This window comes from Hylobates moloch, unplaced genomic scaffold (assembly GCF_009828535.3).
Source record: "Hylobates moloch isolate HMO894 unplaced genomic scaffold, HMol_V3 SCAFFOLD_2, whole genome shotgun sequence".
Classification (NCBI taxonomy): domain Eukaryota; kingdom Metazoa; phylum Chordata; class Mammalia; order Primates; family Hylobatidae; genus Hylobates; species Hylobates moloch.
The window spans coordinates 72563420-72582510 of NW_026652277.1; the positions used below are offsets into that span (position 1 = coordinate 72563420).

General features: G+C 35.9%; 1 protein-coding gene across 47 annotated transcripts in view; it reads left to right on the forward strand.

Annotated features, from left to right (window-relative positions):
• ADGRL3 (adhesion G protein-coupled receptor L3) overlaps positions 1–19091 on the forward strand; it is an 866327-nt gene that overhangs the window by 317127 nt on the left and 530109 nt on the right. For 25 of the 47 annotated variants that reach the window (XM_032151681.2, XM_032151691.2, XM_032151695.2 and 22 more), the window contains one exon: positions 9150–9353. The exons of the other annotated variants lie outside the window; for them this stretch is intronic. In XM_032151681.2, coding sequence (XP_032007572.1) covers positions 9150–9353 — 204 coding nt within the window. The remainder of the gene's footprint in view (positions 1–9149; positions 9354–19091) is intronic. 47 annotated transcript variants of the gene reach the window in all.

Genomic DNA, 19091 nt, shown 5'->3' on the forward strand with positions numbered 1-19091 from the left:
CTCTGCTTACTCATTTTCAGAAGTGTTTAAGGTATTTACATCACAGTATTACAATTTAGGCAACAATTATAATGAAAGTCACTATTTTTCCCTTTATTGATAGGATATATAAAGTGCCAGCTATGAAAACCAATTAAAAAGCAATCTTAAAAAGTTGGTTCTTTTGTTCTTTAACAAAATGAAATGTTTCCCTTTAGCTTTATTCACAGCCACGTGTTTGACTCTTTCACTATTCTCAGGGTGTTTTATAAAGCTTTTGTAACATAGTAGCTTAGTGTTCTGATAATGACTGTAATGAGTAAAAGCAGACTGTTTATTCTTTTATAAATACAGAGGTTCTTTTTTTATTTTTTTAACCTACATATCTAATCATACCTAGATCTTTTTTCCTCATGTCATCTGTTATTTATTTTTATAATTTCAACTGTTATATTAGATTCAGGGGGTAAATGTACAGGTTTGTTACAGGAGTATATTGCATGACGCTGAGGGAAATGATCCTGTCACCCAGGGTAATGAGCATACTACCCAATAGGTAGTTTTCCGACCTTGCCTTACTCTCCCTCTTAGTTCCCGGTGTTTATCGTTCTCATCTTGTATTAGTCTGTTTCCATGCTGCTGATAAAGACATTCCTGAGACTGGGAAGAAAGAGAGGTTTAATTGGACTTGCAGTTTCAGATGGCTCAGGAGGCCTCAGAATCATCGCGGAAGGCAAAGGCACTTCTTAATGGCAGTAGCAAGAGAAAAATGAGGAGGATGCAAAAGTGGAAACCCCTGATAAAACCATCAGATCTTGTGAAACTTATTCACTATTATAAGAACAGTATGGAGGAAACCGCCCCCTTGATTCAAACTATCCCACTGGTTCCATCCCACAACCCATGGGAATTATGGGAGTACAATTCAAGATGAGATTTGGGTGAGGCCACAGAGCCAGACCATATCACATCTTTTTTTTTTTTTTTTTTTTTTTTGAGACAGAGTTTCTCACTTGTTGCCCAGGCTGGAGTGCAATGGCACGATGGATGTCGGCTCACCACAACCTCCGCCTCCCAGGTTCAAGTGATTCTCCTGCCTCAGCCTCCTGAGTAGCTGGGATTATAGGCACCCGCTACCATGCCCAGCTAATTTTTGCATTTTTAGTAGAGACAGGGTCTTGCCATGTTGGCCAGGCTGGTCTTGAACTCCTGACCTCGGGTGATCCACCCGCCTTGGCCTCCCAAAGTGCTGGGATTACAGGCATTAGCCACTGCACCTGGTGCATATCACATCTTAATGTCCATAAGTTTCAATGTTTAGCTTCCACTTATAAGTCAATATATGCAATCTTTGGTTTTCTGTTCCTGTGTTAATTCACTTAGGATGATGGCCTCCACTGGCATCCATGTTGCTGGAAAGGACATGATTTCATTATTTTTTATGGCTGCATAGTATTCCATGCTGTGTGTGTGTGTGTGTGTGTGTGTGTGTGTGTGTGTGTGTGTATAATTTTATTTATCCAGTCTACCATTGATGAGCACTTGGGTTGATTCCATGTCTTTACAATTATAAATAGTGCTGCAATGTATATACAAATGCATATGTCTTTTTGGTAGAATAATCTATCTTCCTTTGGGTATGTACACAATAATGGGAATACTGGGTAGAACAATAGTTCTGGTTTTAGTTCTTTGAGAAATCTCCAACCTGCTTTCCACAGCAGCTGAACTAACTAGCATTTCCACCAACAGTATGTAGGCAGCCCTTTTACTCCACAGCCTCACCAGCATCTGTTATTTTCTGTCTTTTTAATAATAGCCATTCTGACTGGTGTGAGACGGTATCTCATTGACGTTTTGATTTGTATTTCTCTGATGATTAGTGATATTGAGTGTTCTTTTTGTGTTTGTTGGCCGCTTATATGTCTTCTTTTGAGAAGTGTTTGTTCATGTCCTTTGCATGCTTTTTAATGGGGTTGTTTTTTGCTTGTTGAATCATTTAAGCTCTCTGTAATATTAGACATTTGCCAGATGCATAGTTCGCAAATATTTCCTCCCATTCTGTGGGTTGTCTGTTTACTCTGTTGATAGTTTCTTTTGCTGTGTGAAAGTTCTTTAGTTTTATTAGGTCCCACTTGTCAATTTTTGGTTTTGTTGCAATTGTTTTTGAGGACAGTCATAAATTCTTTCTTAAGGCTGATGTCAGAATGATACTTTATATGTTTGCTTGTAGGATTTTTATAGTTTAGGGTCTTACATTTAGAATTTTAATCCATCTTGATTTAATTTTTGCATATGCTGAAAAGTAAGGGCCTTGTTTCATTATTTTGCATACATGGCCAGCCAGTTATCCTAACACCGCTTATTAAATAGGGAGTCATTTCCCCATTGCGTTATTTTTGTTGACCTTGTTGAAGATCAGATGGTTGTACATGTGTAGCTTTATTTCTGGCTTCTCTATTCTGTTCTGTTGCTCTATTTGTCTGTTTTGTATTAGTACCACACTGTTTTGGTCACTGTAACCTTATAAGATAGTTTGAAGTTTGGCAGTGTGATGCCTCCAGCTTTGTTCTTTTTGCTGAGGATTGCTTTGGCTACTGGGGCTCTTTTTTGATTCCACAGGAATTTTACAATAGTTTTTTTCTAATTTTGTAAAAACTGACATTGATAGTTTGGTAGGAATAGCATTCAATCTGTAGAGTGCTTTGGGTGGGCAGTATGGCCATTCTAGCAATATTAATTCTTCTAATCCATGTGCATGGAATGTTTTTCCATTTGTTTGTGTCATCTCTGATTTCTTTGAGCAGTGTTTTGTAGTTCTCCTTGTAGAGATCTTTCACCTCCCTGATTAGATGGATTCCTAAATATTTTATTTTCTTGATGACTATTGTAAATGTGATTATGTTCTTGACTTGGCTCTTAGCTTGAATGTTACTGGTGTATAGAGGTAGCTCATGCCTGTAATCCCAACACTGTGGGAGGGCGAGGTGGGCTGATCACTTGAGGTCGGGAGCTCAAGGCCACCCTTGTCAACTTGGCGAAACCCTCTGTCTACTAAAAATACAAAAAATTAGCCGGACATGGTGGCAGGTGCCTGTTATCTCAGCTACTCGGGAGGTTGCAGTAGGAGAATCACTTGAACCCAGGAAGCAGAGGTTGCAGTGAGCTGAGATCACGCCACTGCACTCTCCAGCCTGGGTGACAGAGTGAGACTCTTGTCAAAAAAAAAAAAAATGCTACTGATTTTTGTATGCTGATTGTATACCCTGAAACTTTACTGAAGTTGTTTATCAGGTCTAGGAGCTTTCTCTTGCCTTTAGGGTTTTCTAGATATAGAATCATGTTGTTAACAAAGAGAGATTATTTGATTACTTCTTTTTTTATTTGAATGACTACAAAAGTTTATCTTACTTGTTTTATCTTACTGTAACAAGCTATGTTTTGGAGAAAATTAATGAGGAACCTAGTCTGAAGTGTAATTTCTTGCCCACATCAGGCATACCAGTACTTTATGAAACAAGGTAGTCTAGAGAAGGAACCTGTTGAGTTAATTAATATTCAGGTATACCATAAAATTGGCTTCATCATACACAGGAGGACAATTTGTTACTACTTAGCTTAGCTGTTTTCTTATAAGACCCAGAATTGAAACAGATTTACCCCTCTGTGTTAAGACTTTCATGTTGCAATTTCTACATGATGGCATCTATACTCAGGTGCTTGAATTGGATCTTTTATGACTATTGTTAGAGATTACTACCCAGCCTATAAAGAAATTATGCAGCTATCATATACACCTTAGGGAGAAATCAAGAAAGACATAATCTTTTATATGGCTAAAATGAAGGTGCTGTAGGAGAGAGCCTTTCAGGTATGCCTAAGGAAGCAGGATTGAAAATGTTCCTTTATTTACAGAAAAGGAAATGAAAACAGTGGTCTCTTCTCTGCCCCCAACACTTCTCTTTCCTTCCCTTTTATTATATATGTTGCAGTGAAGTTGGAATAGACATTTCAGTAGCAATCAACCATTTGCTATTGTAACTTTTTCAATATAATTTCCAGCATTTACACAATACTTTCCTGTTAGCTAAAGAGTTTTGCACATAATAGCTCAGTGAATACTCATAACAATCCAATGAGTCATAGGTAGTAGGACTGGTAATTTTCAGATGAAAAAATAGACTCAGAGCTGTAAATGCGATGATGCAATAATATATTTTAAGTGACTTTTGAGGAGAAACTCAACCCAAAATTTCTTAGCCATCTTGTGGAGGCTTCGTCCATAGGCATTTTTATAACCTACTGAGCATTTATTTGCCTTATTTTATAGATCTATGATTTAAATTATAAATAAACCAACCAAAGTAGCATATTGAGATTGAGCTAGAATATAATAAAATAAAATAAGTAAAATTTTAAAATCTTCAATTAGGGAAGACAACAATACTGTGTTTGTTTAAATCTTGGAAATAAAAAGGAACAAGATTTTGAGTATGTTTTAGTAGAGAATGGAAGGGAAATGTTATGAAATTTGATGATCATTTTATCTAGAGATAGAGAACTGTTTGGTAAAATTATGGAAAGAGTGATATTAGAAAGTGGTGAGATTTGGAAAGCCTGAGGAGTAGGGGAAAGGATTTCCTGCTAGGAAGGATACTTTGTACAAAGGATTAGGCAAGTATGTTCAGGAGGATAAGTATTCTCTTTCCAAGAGATGCTACCATGGTGAAAGACAGAGTGTAATATGTAGGTTAGAGTCATAGCTATATTATTGTACATTTCAAACCCTATAAGGCTCATGGTTGGGTTGCTAATAACGACATGGTGAAATATAACTCTAAAACACAAAAATAAATGACTTGCGAGAAAAATTGTTGATGAAAATTAAAGCACTTGTAACTCTGATAAATATGCCCAGGTTGTATTTTGTTTTTAGCATTTCTCTCATTATAGAATTAGCCCATTGTTTTGTTTAGAGTCCCAGCTCACTGTTATGATTAATAGCTATCTGGAGGAATAAGCTGAATTATTGACTGAATTACAAAGCTGCTCATGTAAGAAGAACAAGAAATTAGAAACAGCTGAAGTTGTTTAGCAACAGTACTTACTTAATTTAAAAAAAATTTATAAATCGGTATTGATCTCTGAAAATTATCTATCATTGAATTATGATATTTATTGGTACTTATACCAATTATATGTTCCACAGATAATATGAAAACTCTAGTATTATCATCACAAATACTTTACCTTTTAAAAACTCATTATTTTTCTTTTGTTTACCTCTTGCCTCATATCTGCCCACAACCAACATTCTGGAACAGTGATGCTCTGATGGCTTTTGATATTTAAGAGACATGAACGTGGGATAAATATTTTGATGATTATAGTAGGCTATGAAATACTAATTTTATATTTCATGCTTGCCCACTAGGAAAGCAGAATGAAAGTACTTACATTGTAAAAATATCTGGATATGAATCAAATATAAGGATGATTTGTATATGGCAATAACTCATATTACTTACAAGGAGTATTAATATATTATATATGATTTAAAAGTTAAAACTTTAAAAACAAATAAAAATAGAAAATAGCCCCCTCAATTCAAATAAAATCCTAATCAGATATGCAATTTTTAAAAGATAAGCATGAAGTTTCTCTGAAGAAGGGTAGAAAGAACAAGATGCATTGACCTTATTATAGCTTCCTGTCGCAGAGGCAAAATTAACTTTTTGACATCTTAAAATTGCATACAACAGAGTTTGAAACTGTGGCCTGTAATGGTATTGGAAAGGAAACTTGGAGGTTGGCCTTCAACTTATGGTTAATGCCACAACATGCTGGTGTATTTTTCATAGCTAATTTGAAAGAATCCTTTCTCTTAAAGGTCTGGACAAAAAAAGAGACATTTAGAATGTGAAAACTATCTTCAAATATCTGAGGAGAAGAACCTTCAAGGAGTGATTTGACTTGGTTTTGTAGCCCATGTATTCAATTTAGACAAGTGAGTGGAGAATGCCAGGGCATAGATACCACCTTCCTTGACCTAAGGAAACTAGCTGCTTCAGATGCTATTGTGCCCCAAGGAGAGAGAGAGTTTCAGAGCAAAACCTCTTGACCTGAAACTTGGGAGATTTGTATAGCAGGAACATTCTAACTTTCTAGCATGTGAGTTGAAGGAATCTTCGCAGACTTAAGATTCGTGTTTCTAATGGAATACCAGACACCAGACTTAATATGTGTGCTGTTTATCTTGAAGACTTATTTGTATAATAGCTTCAGGAAGACAAATTGGATTTATATTTATAATTCAAATAAATATTTCCACAGAAGTCATACAATATTTTGAGTATAGTACACACATTTTTTTTTAAAGCAAAAGCTGAGATTTTGGCTCTGTTCTAATAACCCTTCTCTGTGTGGGCAGTGTAACAGCCTCTCTAGTTTTCCTGTCACCCATTGGATTTCTTTTATAGATACAGTGAATTTAAATGAGAGTATGAACTATAGACACATAAGATACTCTGGTTTCATAGAACACATCAGTCTGCTTTTTTCAATTTACAGTCAAAGTCGACTTAAGCTCCTGGTATTTTGTATTCTTTAGTCTTACTCCATGAAATCATTTTACTCCTCAAGCCAACCAACTCTTTCTAGATCCCTAAGAGTTTGCTTCCTAGGTCTATTGACATGTGTTTTTATGTTTTGTTTATTTTCAGATTTTTTTTCATTTAGATACAGGCACTATTATACTGTTTAGCCGATGCTTGATTCCATTGTTTATTCATTTCTAAATCAATTGTCATTCTTTGCCTACTCTAGAAATTGACTTTTTCTAGAAATATTTGATCTCTAGTTCAGAAGAGATCCCTATTCCCACGTCCCTGTCCTATGCTACCCTTCCCTCCCAAGAGTTTTAATAATTATCCTAAATAGATTGTCTTAAAGCTAAGCTCTTTACCCTGGCTTACAAAGCTCATGATCTGGATGTTGCTTGCCTCTCTGCCTTCCAGACTATTCTTCACCTTGACCACTATACCCAGCCATTGTGCTATTTCTCAAACACACCAAGGGATTCTAGCCTGGAGGCCTTTCCTGTATCCTGGAAGTTCTTTGACTAGCAACTTACAGTCATACAACTGAATGTTGTATGATTAGTGACTTTAAATCTCACTGAAATCCCAATTTATATTTTATCTCCATATCCAAATATTTCACAAAAACCTAAATGAAGTAGCCTTTACATAATACTCTATTTAATTTTTTCATACATTACTCATATTTATATGGTATTTTTTTCTCTAATATTTATTTGTGTGTTTTCTAATTTCCCTTACCAGATGCATGATTCATTAAAGTAGCTTTGTGGTCTGTTTTCTTCACCAAATTCTCCAGCACCTAGAAGAGGACCCAACATGTAATGGGAACTCAATAAATATTTTTTGAATGAATGAAAAAATAAGCACATTCTCCCCCACTCTAAATGTGCTTATATTTTAACTTGACTGAGGATAAAATCTTTCAATTTTTGAATAACAGAAGCTTATAGGATAACCTATTTTATAACCTTTGGCTAATTTTCTTCCATAGAGTAGTAACAAAGATGTTCGAGAAAACATGCCTGTATCTATTCATGTAAACATATTTTTATGTTAGTCATATTGTCATTTTAGGCAATGAAAACAGGGATATCTTAGGTGCCAAAAGATCAGAAATGATGCCACTAGAGTGAAACATCAAAGAAGGCAATTACTTAGAGATGTTGATTTTCGCAGCTTTTTGGTCTTGAAACTTATTTTCTTCTTTGGCACCTTTTTCATTTACACGGGCTATAAAAATGGCATTCAGATAACCTTTGCCTAGATATTTTAGTAATCATGCATTGTAATAAATTCAAATAAAAATGTTGTTTCGGGGCAATGTCTCAGACTTATATTTTAAAGTTTTCCATAATAGATATATTGTTTAACATATTTCTTAATACGATTTTTTTCTATAAAAGTTGTATTATTTTATGTGTTTTGGGAGGGGTATGTTTTACACTCTTAATGTGCAAATATTTTATATAGCAGGAAATTATGGCACCACTGTATAAATTTCTAGTGTTAGCAAGAGGATCATGAAATTCTCTTGCATTATCGATTTTCTTAGTTTCTCTCCTGTTTAATGTTAGCCACATAACATCATTAATGTGTTTTTATACATGCATGTTATAACATATTAAAAAATACTTGTGTGAAGCAAAATCTGTTTCTTTGTAAAATTTATCCTTTCTGTTGGCAGACAGATTTTCATTATCATTCCTATTTATTAAACTAGTTGCAAATAGTGTAGGGAAATGTATATCTCATGTATCAATTTATCAGAAAAAAAATCCTATGTTTAAATATCTCTATTTTCAAAGCATAAAATGTATGGGTGTTTTCTGAATTATTTTTAAAAATCATGTATACTTTTTTTTCATTATTGTCTTGGTCTTCCATATTTACTCATTTATGTAATATGTACCATTTGTCAGTAGAATCACTGTGTATATAAATGGTAAAAATGTGTGTATATCCTTTTCACCTTAACGTCCACCACAGATCTTAATACAGTACCTCTCCAAAAATGGTAGCTAAATGACCTGAAAACATATAAATAAGTATAAAAGAATCCATGTAAGTGTAACCATACATCAAACAAAACAAATAAACAAAAAACACCTTTCTGGGACTTTCTTTACCCATTACCTTATAAAACACTTCGTGTAAAAATTGAGTTTAGGAACCATTATTCTTATTTATACTTATGTAGATATTAGTGCCCTTAATTTACATTAGAGTGCTGTGAATCTATAAAAATAAAAATAATATTTATATTTTTTCAGGTAGCTTACTGTGCTTTCAATAATTATGTCTAATTTTCTAATCATTATTAGAGATTAGGATGAGGTTTTTTTTTTTAGCTTAATTAAGATAGTGTTTAACTAGGATAGCATTATACTAGGGGCCAGGAGATGTAATCCTCTCAGCTGTAGGGTTGTCTGAGTAGGGCCTGGGGTGGCTGGAGTCTTGGGCCTATAGCCTGCCGCAGAGAGCAGCCTTGGGAATAGCCTCTACCAGGGCTCCCGTGAGGCGGGACTGAGGTGAGCAGGGGTCTGATGGTGCGCCCTGCGGTCCCCGCAGGTGGCAAGCACAGTGAACGACATCCAGCCCTTGCTGCTCCATTGCGACACGCTGAGCGCAGCCCAGGAGGCGCTCTTCCACCCAGACATCTGCTTCAGCAGCCAGCTGCAGAGCGCACCGCTGCTCATCGTGGACAAGGGCCCCGTGGAGCTACCAGAGGAGTTCGTGGTCCAGGTGCCCAAGGAGCACAGATTGCAGCGCAAGGTGCGGCCAGCGGTGGGGAGAGAGGGCTGGGGGTGGCTGGGCAGGGGCTCCTGAGAGGCTCAGCCCCAGGAAGTGCCCCAAATATGTCTTCTTGTAAGTTTACTGTCTGCATTCATTTTTGTGGCTGATATTACCACTTAGTGATATCCTGGCCAGTTTTAACAATGCATGCCTGTTCTACATTAGAGCTTCATCATTATTTTGAAATGTTTGATTTAAAACATTTGATTGGGTTTGAAATGTTTTTGCATTATCACAGGAAATTTAAAATTACTTTTAGTGACACTTTCAACTCTTGTAAAATTTGAAAGACTGTATAAGTTTTAACATGTCTGATCATCTGCTTGTTTGAAAAAATTTTCACCAGTGGAAACTATCAAGATTTTGAAAAGATTATGATTAAGACGTCTTGGTTAGGAATTGCGTATTAGTCATTTAAAGCGTAAAACTTGGTAGAAAAGTTATAGTTACTGAAACAACCTAATTTTCTTATGAAAATGGCGGAACATTCTTTCTATAATATTGCCTCTGCAGCTGGAAAGTGTAGCAAGTGACATCCAGCCCCAAAAGCTCCAGTGAGGAACATTAGGTCATATTTGCACAAAACTTAATACTTACTCTTTTCCCGAACACTTTACATTTTATTTTTATTTACATAATATTTAGGCAATGTAATTTTTATTTTTCTCACAAAACTTCATATGGGTACTCTTATTTCTGTCATTTCTCCCAAGAAATATAATATTTGTATAATATTTGTAACTTTCTTTGTGGAAAAAAAAAAGCTGGGAAGCATTTGGCTAGGGGAACTATGAATATCAACTCTTTCCTAAAACACAGTCACTATTCTGATCCAAGAATTTCTTGAGAGGGATATACATCTAAGTAATACTAGCAAAAGAACATGAAACATCACAATATTAGCTGAGTTTATCTTCTAAGCCCCATTAAAGAGTTCTCTGGTAAAATAAGCTGGAATACTTTGTTTCAGTCGGGACCTAACGGAGGTGCATCATTAATCCATTTGAGATTTGAGAGACCCGTGAGAGTTAAATGTAATTCTTCAATTACTGTGGCCACGAGGCAGAGTAAGAGCCTGTGTAACTTTGCATTCACAGTAGCTCTGTCTCCTAAGTCACATCGTTCAGTCTCTCCATTCAGATTGGCCTTTCTGCCTTGTAGTGGTGGTTTGGCAGCAGCAGTGGTGATGACAGGCAGCAAAGTGGTGGGCGAGTCCATGCAATTCCGTAGAAGCCTGTAGAATGGACTGCAGTGTGTTCTGAAAATTCAAGGGCAATGGATAGTAAACATTCTTTAAGAATTTCCTGTTTTTCCCTTTCTGTTTCATTTGTATTACCTCTTCAAACTTGAAGTTTTCCAAATTGGGTGCGCTTTTATTATTCCCAGAATGTGCTTCAGTAGTCACAATGATTTCATCATAACTTTTGTCTCATGATTTATATTGTAAAACAATAATATATAATGAATATTAGTTAATTAACTCCAATGCCTGTACATTCATCAGAATTTCTAGTATTAAGAAGAAATACAGAAATAATATTTAATTTATATGAATCCTATAAATATTTAAATCAGCAACTAATGTAAACACACACACACAGCTGCTGGAAACTCTCCTGACAAAAATTCAGAATATCAATTAGAATCATTGTTTCTAAGAACTTTATACTGAATTTATTCCCCAGTTTTTATAGCTTCATAAGATTTTTCTGTATCACTAGATTTTAGTTTTTGGCATGTATGTGGCAAGTTACAGTGCAGTGATGGGCTTTAAATCACATTTTTTAATCAATTTACAAATAGAAAAGCTCTATTATATTCTGTTTTGGACAGAGATTAAAACAAGAGTACAAGCCAATTTTATGTGATATTTTTAAAGGAGACTGAGGTAAACGTCTTGTGATTTAAAAGGCGCTTACAGAATTGTGTTAATCTGTCATGATGAGATGATACTTTTTGAAAGTTGCTTTTGTGCGAAAGTAATTTTATCAAGGAGACAGAGAATAAAGGTCATCTTAGAATATTCCCTGTAGAAAGAATAAAGAAGAATAAGTAAATATTATAGGGGCATAATCTTTCCTAATATGGAAGACAGTATATACAGCTAGAATGCTTGGACAGGTATTAAAAATGAAATTGAAGTAAGAGATATCATATTATCTTGAGCTCTTTAAATTGAAAAGACATGGAGGAATTCAAACAAGAAAATGTCAGTAAATTCAAGTTCTCACCTTTCCTCCCCTCCTCCACCTTCATAAAACAAAAACAAGTCTGTTCTAAAAACAAGATACTTTAAGAATGTAAAGCTCAAAAATAAATAAAAGAATAAAGGCTGATATTAATGCAATCTTTGATTCAAAAACAAAATTGATATTACTTAAAAATATATTAACCTCTGTTCATTCTGTAGATAGCCAAATAGGCAAGTACAAATCCAATGAAAGCAGCCATAACAACAACATAACAAAATGCCCTTATTGGCTTGAAATTAAACTTTGTTTTTTTCCCCCTTTGAATTCATTTGACTCTTGATAGCTAATAGCACTTGAGAGTTAATGAGTATTTGGGTTCATACAAATTAGGACATCTTGGTAAAACAGCAAAGCATGAAGAATTTTTAAAAATAGTTCTCCTAAGTTTCTTTTTAGCATGTTAAAGCAGAAGGAAGTCTGGGGCAGATTTCCCAGTTAATGACTAGATATCAAGGCTTTCCCTAGAAGCTAAAGGAATGTTAATGTGTTTTTTTCAATCAGCATATTCCTTGGTTTATTTTTTATCTCCATGCAGCTGCATTAAAAGTTCATTGAGAAGATCTACAAATAATGTTCCTACAAACCACACAGACAGTGGTGCCAGACCAGCACAACTTTTCTCTAGGAAAACAGCTAAAGCATTTCAGGCCTGAGAAAACGTCTGAAAAACTCTACTCTGGGCTCATTTTAAAGTTCATCTTTTGCAAGAGCCAAAAATGCTTCCACAAGAGGGTTGTATATTTGATCAATCCATTTGGAAAATTACATCAAACTCTACTATAATCTTTTTTTAAAAAAACTTTTTCCTTCGTACTTGGGTTTTAATATTTATAAATGAGAAGCCTTCTATAAACCTCTGTGTGTGTGTGTGTGTGTGTGTCTGTCTGTCTGTCTGTCTGTGTGTCTGTCTGTCTGTCTGAGGGGGAGTACTAAATGCAGGAATAATGTTTTAAGAATATGTCATAGTTATGGAATTCTAAGGACCCTTGAGTACTAAACCTTAGACACCAGGAAATAACACCCAGAGGTTTTTTTTCCTGTGAAACCAGTTTTTCTTCTGTTTTTCTCAATCTTTCCAACAGCTTTCTCTGCTCATTGGCAGCCTGAATTGCACACCACTCCTCCCCGCCAGAGCACCAACAACCAACTGGTACTTGCCTTCTTGCCTCTTAGTTCAGATTTCTAAGAAAGGAAATTTAATCCCCATTGGGTTAGGTAAATATCCTTTATCTAATTACTCATGTCACTAGTCATTCCCTGGCCCAGAGCCCACACAGTAGCAATTGTGTAACAGAGGCAATACTAGGAATACCTATTATAGAGGTGAGAATGAAGTTCTGTGGAGCATGTAGGGGGATTATCTATTTGGCGTGTTAGAGAAGGTGCCCCTGAAGATAAAGTGGCCTCTAAGCTGCAACCTAACAGACAAATAGTAGTTTGCCAAGCACAGAAATGGAAGAAGAAAGATACTATTCTGAGTAGAGGAAATGGCAACACAAGGGCCTAGTTCAGGATGATTGACGCATAGAAGTCCCAAGGATAATTTCTAGATATCAGTCTAGTAATGATCTGGAGAAGTGGTCAGAGATCTGGCCAGGAAGAGCATAATGGTATTACATTATGAGGAGTTTGAAATTTTCCTGATGGTAGTGAGGGAAAAATTAAGTTGATCTTAGAGGAATTAAGCAAGGAGTGACACATTTGAAGAATTAACAAAAACAGGCTTCAAGACCAATGGAGTGTTCATCATGTTGATGCAGATAGATAAGAAATAGAAGAGTCTGTTCTATTGGTGGGTTTGACTCAAGGAGTGAGTGATAGCAGTGATGATGACGGCCAAATAACAGGACTTAGATATTCATTGCACATGTGAGTAAGACAGAAGGAAAACCCAAAGGAGAAAACCAAGTATCTGGCTTGAGAGATTGCATTATGAATGAGTGTACGATTTACTGAGATAAGAAAGACAAGAGGAGATGGAGAATGTAGGCAAGGAATAATGATGTTGTTAACCAACCATTTACTGATTGAACAGAAACCCAACTTTCTGGCCCCAAATTTAAGGACCCATAACTTAAATACAATATACAAATCTGAAAAAACAAAACAAAACAAAAAACTAAACTAAAAATGTTATGTGTTTAGGATAAGTGATTCTTATTAAAAAAATAATAACAGGTAGCCTTATTATTTGTTAGGCATCTTCTTTTGGCCCAGATGTGATAAGATGTCCAGAAACATTAAGGGCATCTGCTAGGATTTTCATTCAATCCTTCCTTCTACTTCCCAGTAATACCTAGCAGGGATATAGTGGAGCCAAGATTGATTCTGAATTTTGAGCTCTGCTGTGTTTCCAGGCCTAGATATATTTGACATTCATTCAGTTCTTAGTACAATGTTCCAATGCAAAATTTGGAAAGAAGCAGGAGACCACTCTGCCCATATTTGCTCTCATTAATAATGTAACCTAGTACACACTTCAGTAAAATAATAACAAAGAGTAATCTCCATGTGTCTTTTGAGAATGCCTCAAAAATAAACCTTGATTAATCTCTTGCCTAATTATAACTGGTTATTAAATAGCATAACCCTTGATGACAGTGTAAAGTGATGCTTTATCTTGAAATGGTTAATGTTCTCATTGATTAAGACTCTTGAAAATAAAAGCTGTGCTCAAAAAGGAAGTGCTTTCAAAGTTGAAGATCCAAGACCACAATTGCCAAGCTTACATAATTGTACATACGATGATGTAATAAACTGTTAGGAGCAGGAAAAGGGTGGCAAAACCTCATTTGTTGGGTTGCTTGTAACACCATGATCTGGGAATAGAGGGAGCCAGTTCTTTTGTACATTATGAGATCAGTAACTAGAGAAGTCATTCACACTGGGCTAAATGAAGAACAGAAAGAAGTAAATGTAGGCTGCTTTAAAACCTGTAAGCCAGAAGGCCTACATCTAGTTTAATAAAGTTAGTAGGAAGCACTTTTCTCTCTTGCTCCAAATCACATCACCGCACGTCTTATCCTTCAGCCATGTGGAGGTTGCGTCAATTTACCAGACAAACATGCTTGCCACTATACCTTTGGCAAATATTACCTTTGCTGGTCGGAATGTCCTATAGACCACCTAACTCCTTTTCAACTCAGCTTAAACATTTGTTGTAGCATTGAATCCCAGTGATTTTCCCCCACTTTCACTCATCATAGCCTTATTCCTGACAGAACAATTTCTATTCTCCTGATTTTGAATTTGACTGGTCTGAAAATTGTGCGTGTGTGTGTGTGTGTGTGTGTGTGTATGTACATGTGCTTGTGCATGCATATGTGATAATGATGAGTAATCCTTCTGGCATCTTCTCATGTTCTTACTTCCCTTACTCCTAAACTTTTGGAAAACATGGTTCTAATTTTGTTACTACATTATAGTCTGAAGTGTGTAGGTGAAGTCTAGGAATTTGTGGGAAAGTATGAAGATGAAACATATTTTAACAGAAGAACAGGCACGTTTGCTACAGCAATGGAAAACTGCGTTTTACAAGGTCAGCCTTTTGGATGTATCTCTTTGCTGCAGGAGAATAATATAATGTGGCTTTTAGAGTGCTGTGTTAGCTGCCTTCTTCTATATGACGGAATATTATTTCAGGTAAAAGCCCCTGTTCACATTTATTTATGTCTTTCAGTGAGGTTTGCCATTTTAGACAAGACTTAGAGTCTAATTGATATGCATAATACTTTCTTTGCACATCACTGTTCAGAATTCTTATGTGCATCTAGGATCAGTCATACTATTATTTTATGTGGAAAGAAAGGTAATAGGCCTCTCGGGAAATAGGTCAGTTATTGAGATTTTTTTTTTAAATGCTTGGTAGCCCTAAAGATAATTTCAAAGAATTTCTTTAAGACCCTGTTTTTCTCGGCCGGGCGCGGTGGCTCATGCTTGTAATCCCAGCACTTTGGGAGGCCGAGGCGGGCGGATCGCGAGGTCAGGAGATCGAGACCACGGTGAAACCCCATCTCTACTAAAAATACAAAAAATTAGCCGGGCGTGGTGGTGGGCGCCTGTAGTCCCAGCTACTCGGAGAGGCTGAGGCAGGAGAACGGCGGGAACCCGGGAGGCGGAGCTTGCAGTGAGCGGAGATTGCGCCACTGCACTCCAGCCTGGGTGACAGAGCGAGACTCCATCTCAAAAAAAAAAAAAAAAAAAAAAAAAGACCCTGTTTTTCTCCTAAATGGTGTAAATACCAGAAGGATGTATCCAATTGAAAATAAATGTGCGAGCTTGACCTTCAAGTATTTCCAGAATAATATAAGCTCAGTCTTTTTTTCTATTGGTGTAAATTACAATTTATATTCCCTCTTTAAAAAGCATGTAAGTAGCTTTTCAAAATACTTACAGAAATTATACTTTTGACTATTGAATTTTTTCACAAAGAGTATGAATAACTAGAAAATAGGTGCAAAACTTTGACATTTAGTGCTCAGAACATTTTGGTTTTAAATTTAATTAAGAATTTGCTTTAAATTGTCTCATTAAACTATTGAGCATCTGCCATGTTCAAAGTATTATATGTGTATTCCAAAGGAGCAAATTTTATACAATGAAAGATACTTCTCAAAGTAAATTACCAGGAAGTATCTTCCTTTTTCTTCTCTATCCCCTTACCTAAAACAATGTGTGGTATAATAGAGATCTGAAGTGTATCCCAGATACAAAGAGGAAACTTATATTTATAGAAGCCTTAACACAAAATTCAGGTGAAAAGAAAGGGCAACTCAGATGATGTCCATAAAACATCAAACTTTCATAGACTGCCTTATACTCCTGTTTTTAGAATCTGCACTTCCCATTTATATAAGTCTCCAGTACAGAAATGCAGAACTTTGGCCAGGTGTTCTAATTTATTCTTTCTTTCATATATACAATTAATTAAATTGATGATTATTTTCTAGTTCTTACTGCTTAAGGAGCTATTTCTTTTTCTTGGTTATTAGGCATATCTTTAATTCTTCTTCACTACTTTATTTTTACTGCTGCAAAGATGCTACTAGTATGGAATTGCAGTAAATGGGCTTTGAAGTCTGATTTGTTTCAGTCTCAGCTTTACTGTTTACTGACTATCTTACCCAAGTCCAGGGACTTATATTCTTAAAATCTTTGTTATCACATCTATAAAGTGTGATATAAAAATGCATATATTGCAGTGATGTTGTGAAATGGTAAAGCGTGTGGTTCCTGAGACTTAGTAAGTGTTCCCCGCTACTGTTTATCCCTTTTTTTGACTTTCTGTTTTATAATAATCAAAACAGAGATATATAATGGAAGATCCATGAAAAATGTTTAGTAAATTCATTTATTTACTTGTTAATATAGCTGTATGGATTGGGGGAAGGCAAAATAATTTTTGAAAATACTGGCTTTATATTTTGGGCACATTCAAGGGTTCGTAGCTTGGGTAACTGAACATTGATTATAAACGTTTGTGAGAGACAGTAATTTAATTCATATGTTTCTTGTGCCTACAACATCTATGGTACCCTTTATAAGGTTGTTCCTTTCCTCAAGGACTTTCCCAATCTGTTGCTAGCAAAAGAAAGAATAGGTAAACCAGGTATGCAGTCAACTCTATGATTTGGTGGAATATGGTGTCAGTTAAATGCTGTCATATTTTAAAGAAGAAGGAAATGACATTCCTGGTATGAGATGGAGATAAAGGAGAAAGGAGGATTGATAAAGCTCTTTTAGATAAAGTGGTATTTTAATTAACCCTTGAGAAAAAAATTTCCTAGGATAATTTGCAAGCATAGATGAGCGGTAGTAGAGGAGGGTGTTCCAGAGAACTGAGTTATGTGAATAAAATTACAGTGGGAGAGAATTATGACATTTTTATGAAACGTCAAATAGTCTAATTTAACCAACAACAAGAACACGAGGAAAGAAATAGTGAGACAGGAAGTTTGAAAGGCAGTTTGTAGCTACCTTATAAGGGGGTCTTAAATGTCAGGGTGAGACTCTGTACATAATTGTGTCTGTAGTGGGGATTCTTTGGAAGCTTCTAATTAGAGTTGCAGTTTAGAACCTGCTACAATTGTGTGGGAAAAGTTAGGATAGAGTGCGACTTGAAAGTAGAGAGCTCAGTTAGGTTATTGCCATAGGGCGGAAGGTAATGAGTGTCTGAACTGGGGAGATAGCAACGGGGATGGAAAGAAGAAGAATGATGTGAGAGATGCACAGATAGTCCTACTGGGCTACTAATTGGATGTAAGAGGTGAGGTCGAGGGAAGAATCAAAGATGCTGAGGTGACTGGGTGGTACCATTCACAAAATTAGGATGTCAAGAGGGAGCATTGCCTTTTCAGGAAAAAAATAATGGTGAAGTTGGTCTTAGATATATTGAGTTAGAGGTGCAAATGTGAAGCAGACTCTGAAAATATGAATCTTTATCAAGGGAAAAGTGATCATTAGTGATAAAAGTTGGCAATTTCTGACAGATCTGATAAAGAGATTGATTGGGGTTGATGAGATTGCTGAAGCAGGGAAGGGACAAGGAGGGATGCTGGGGACACACTTACCTTTAGAGAAGGAAAAAATGCAAGCCATTGAGGGTGATCAAGATATGGGTTGATACAATTGGTAAACTGAAGTGAAGTTCCATACTTTTCTTACGCTTCGCCCCTTGGCCAGCCTCTGCTAATGCTAATCCACAGAAAGTTCATACAGATGTAATAGGGTGATCACCGAGCATGAACTAAGTGGATGAGAAAATGATTGTTTTTGATTCTCACTGATAAATTACTGACTCAATGACCTTTCATAAAAGCTGTATTTTTAAGGAGAGCAAGTAGTAGAGGATTAGACTTGTGGGTTTTATGTGATAGAAATGAGGAAATATGACTAAGTGTAGTGATTTTCCTCCATTTTGAAATTGTTATACTTTTTTTTTTTTTTTTTGCTTTTGATCATTGGTTAATTGTAAATCATTAGGCTATAGTAGTGTCGGAGTGAACACAAATTGGAAGACTGTAATACACTTGGCTGGGCATGATGGTTCATGCCTGTACTTTAACACTTTGGGAGGTCAAGAAGGGAAGAAGACTTGAGGCCAGAAGTTTGAAACCAGCCTAGGTAACGTAGTGAGACCCTGTCTTTATAAAAGAAAAAAATAGCTGGGTGTGGTGGTGCATCCCTGCAGTCCCAGGCAATCAAGAGTCTGCGTTTGAGCCCAGGAGTTTGAGGTGGCAGTGAGCTATGATTGTGCCACTGCAATCTAGCCTGGGCAACAGAGTAAGACCCTACCTCAAAAAATAAATAAATACATAAATAAATAAGTTTAAAATGCTTAATTTGGGGAATGTTGTAATACCTTATAAGTAGAGAAACATTGGGATATTTTTGAATCAGTAAGTAGAGGAATATAAATATATTTTCAAATGGTCTATAGCAAAAACAAAGTGAAGACTTTAAAAAA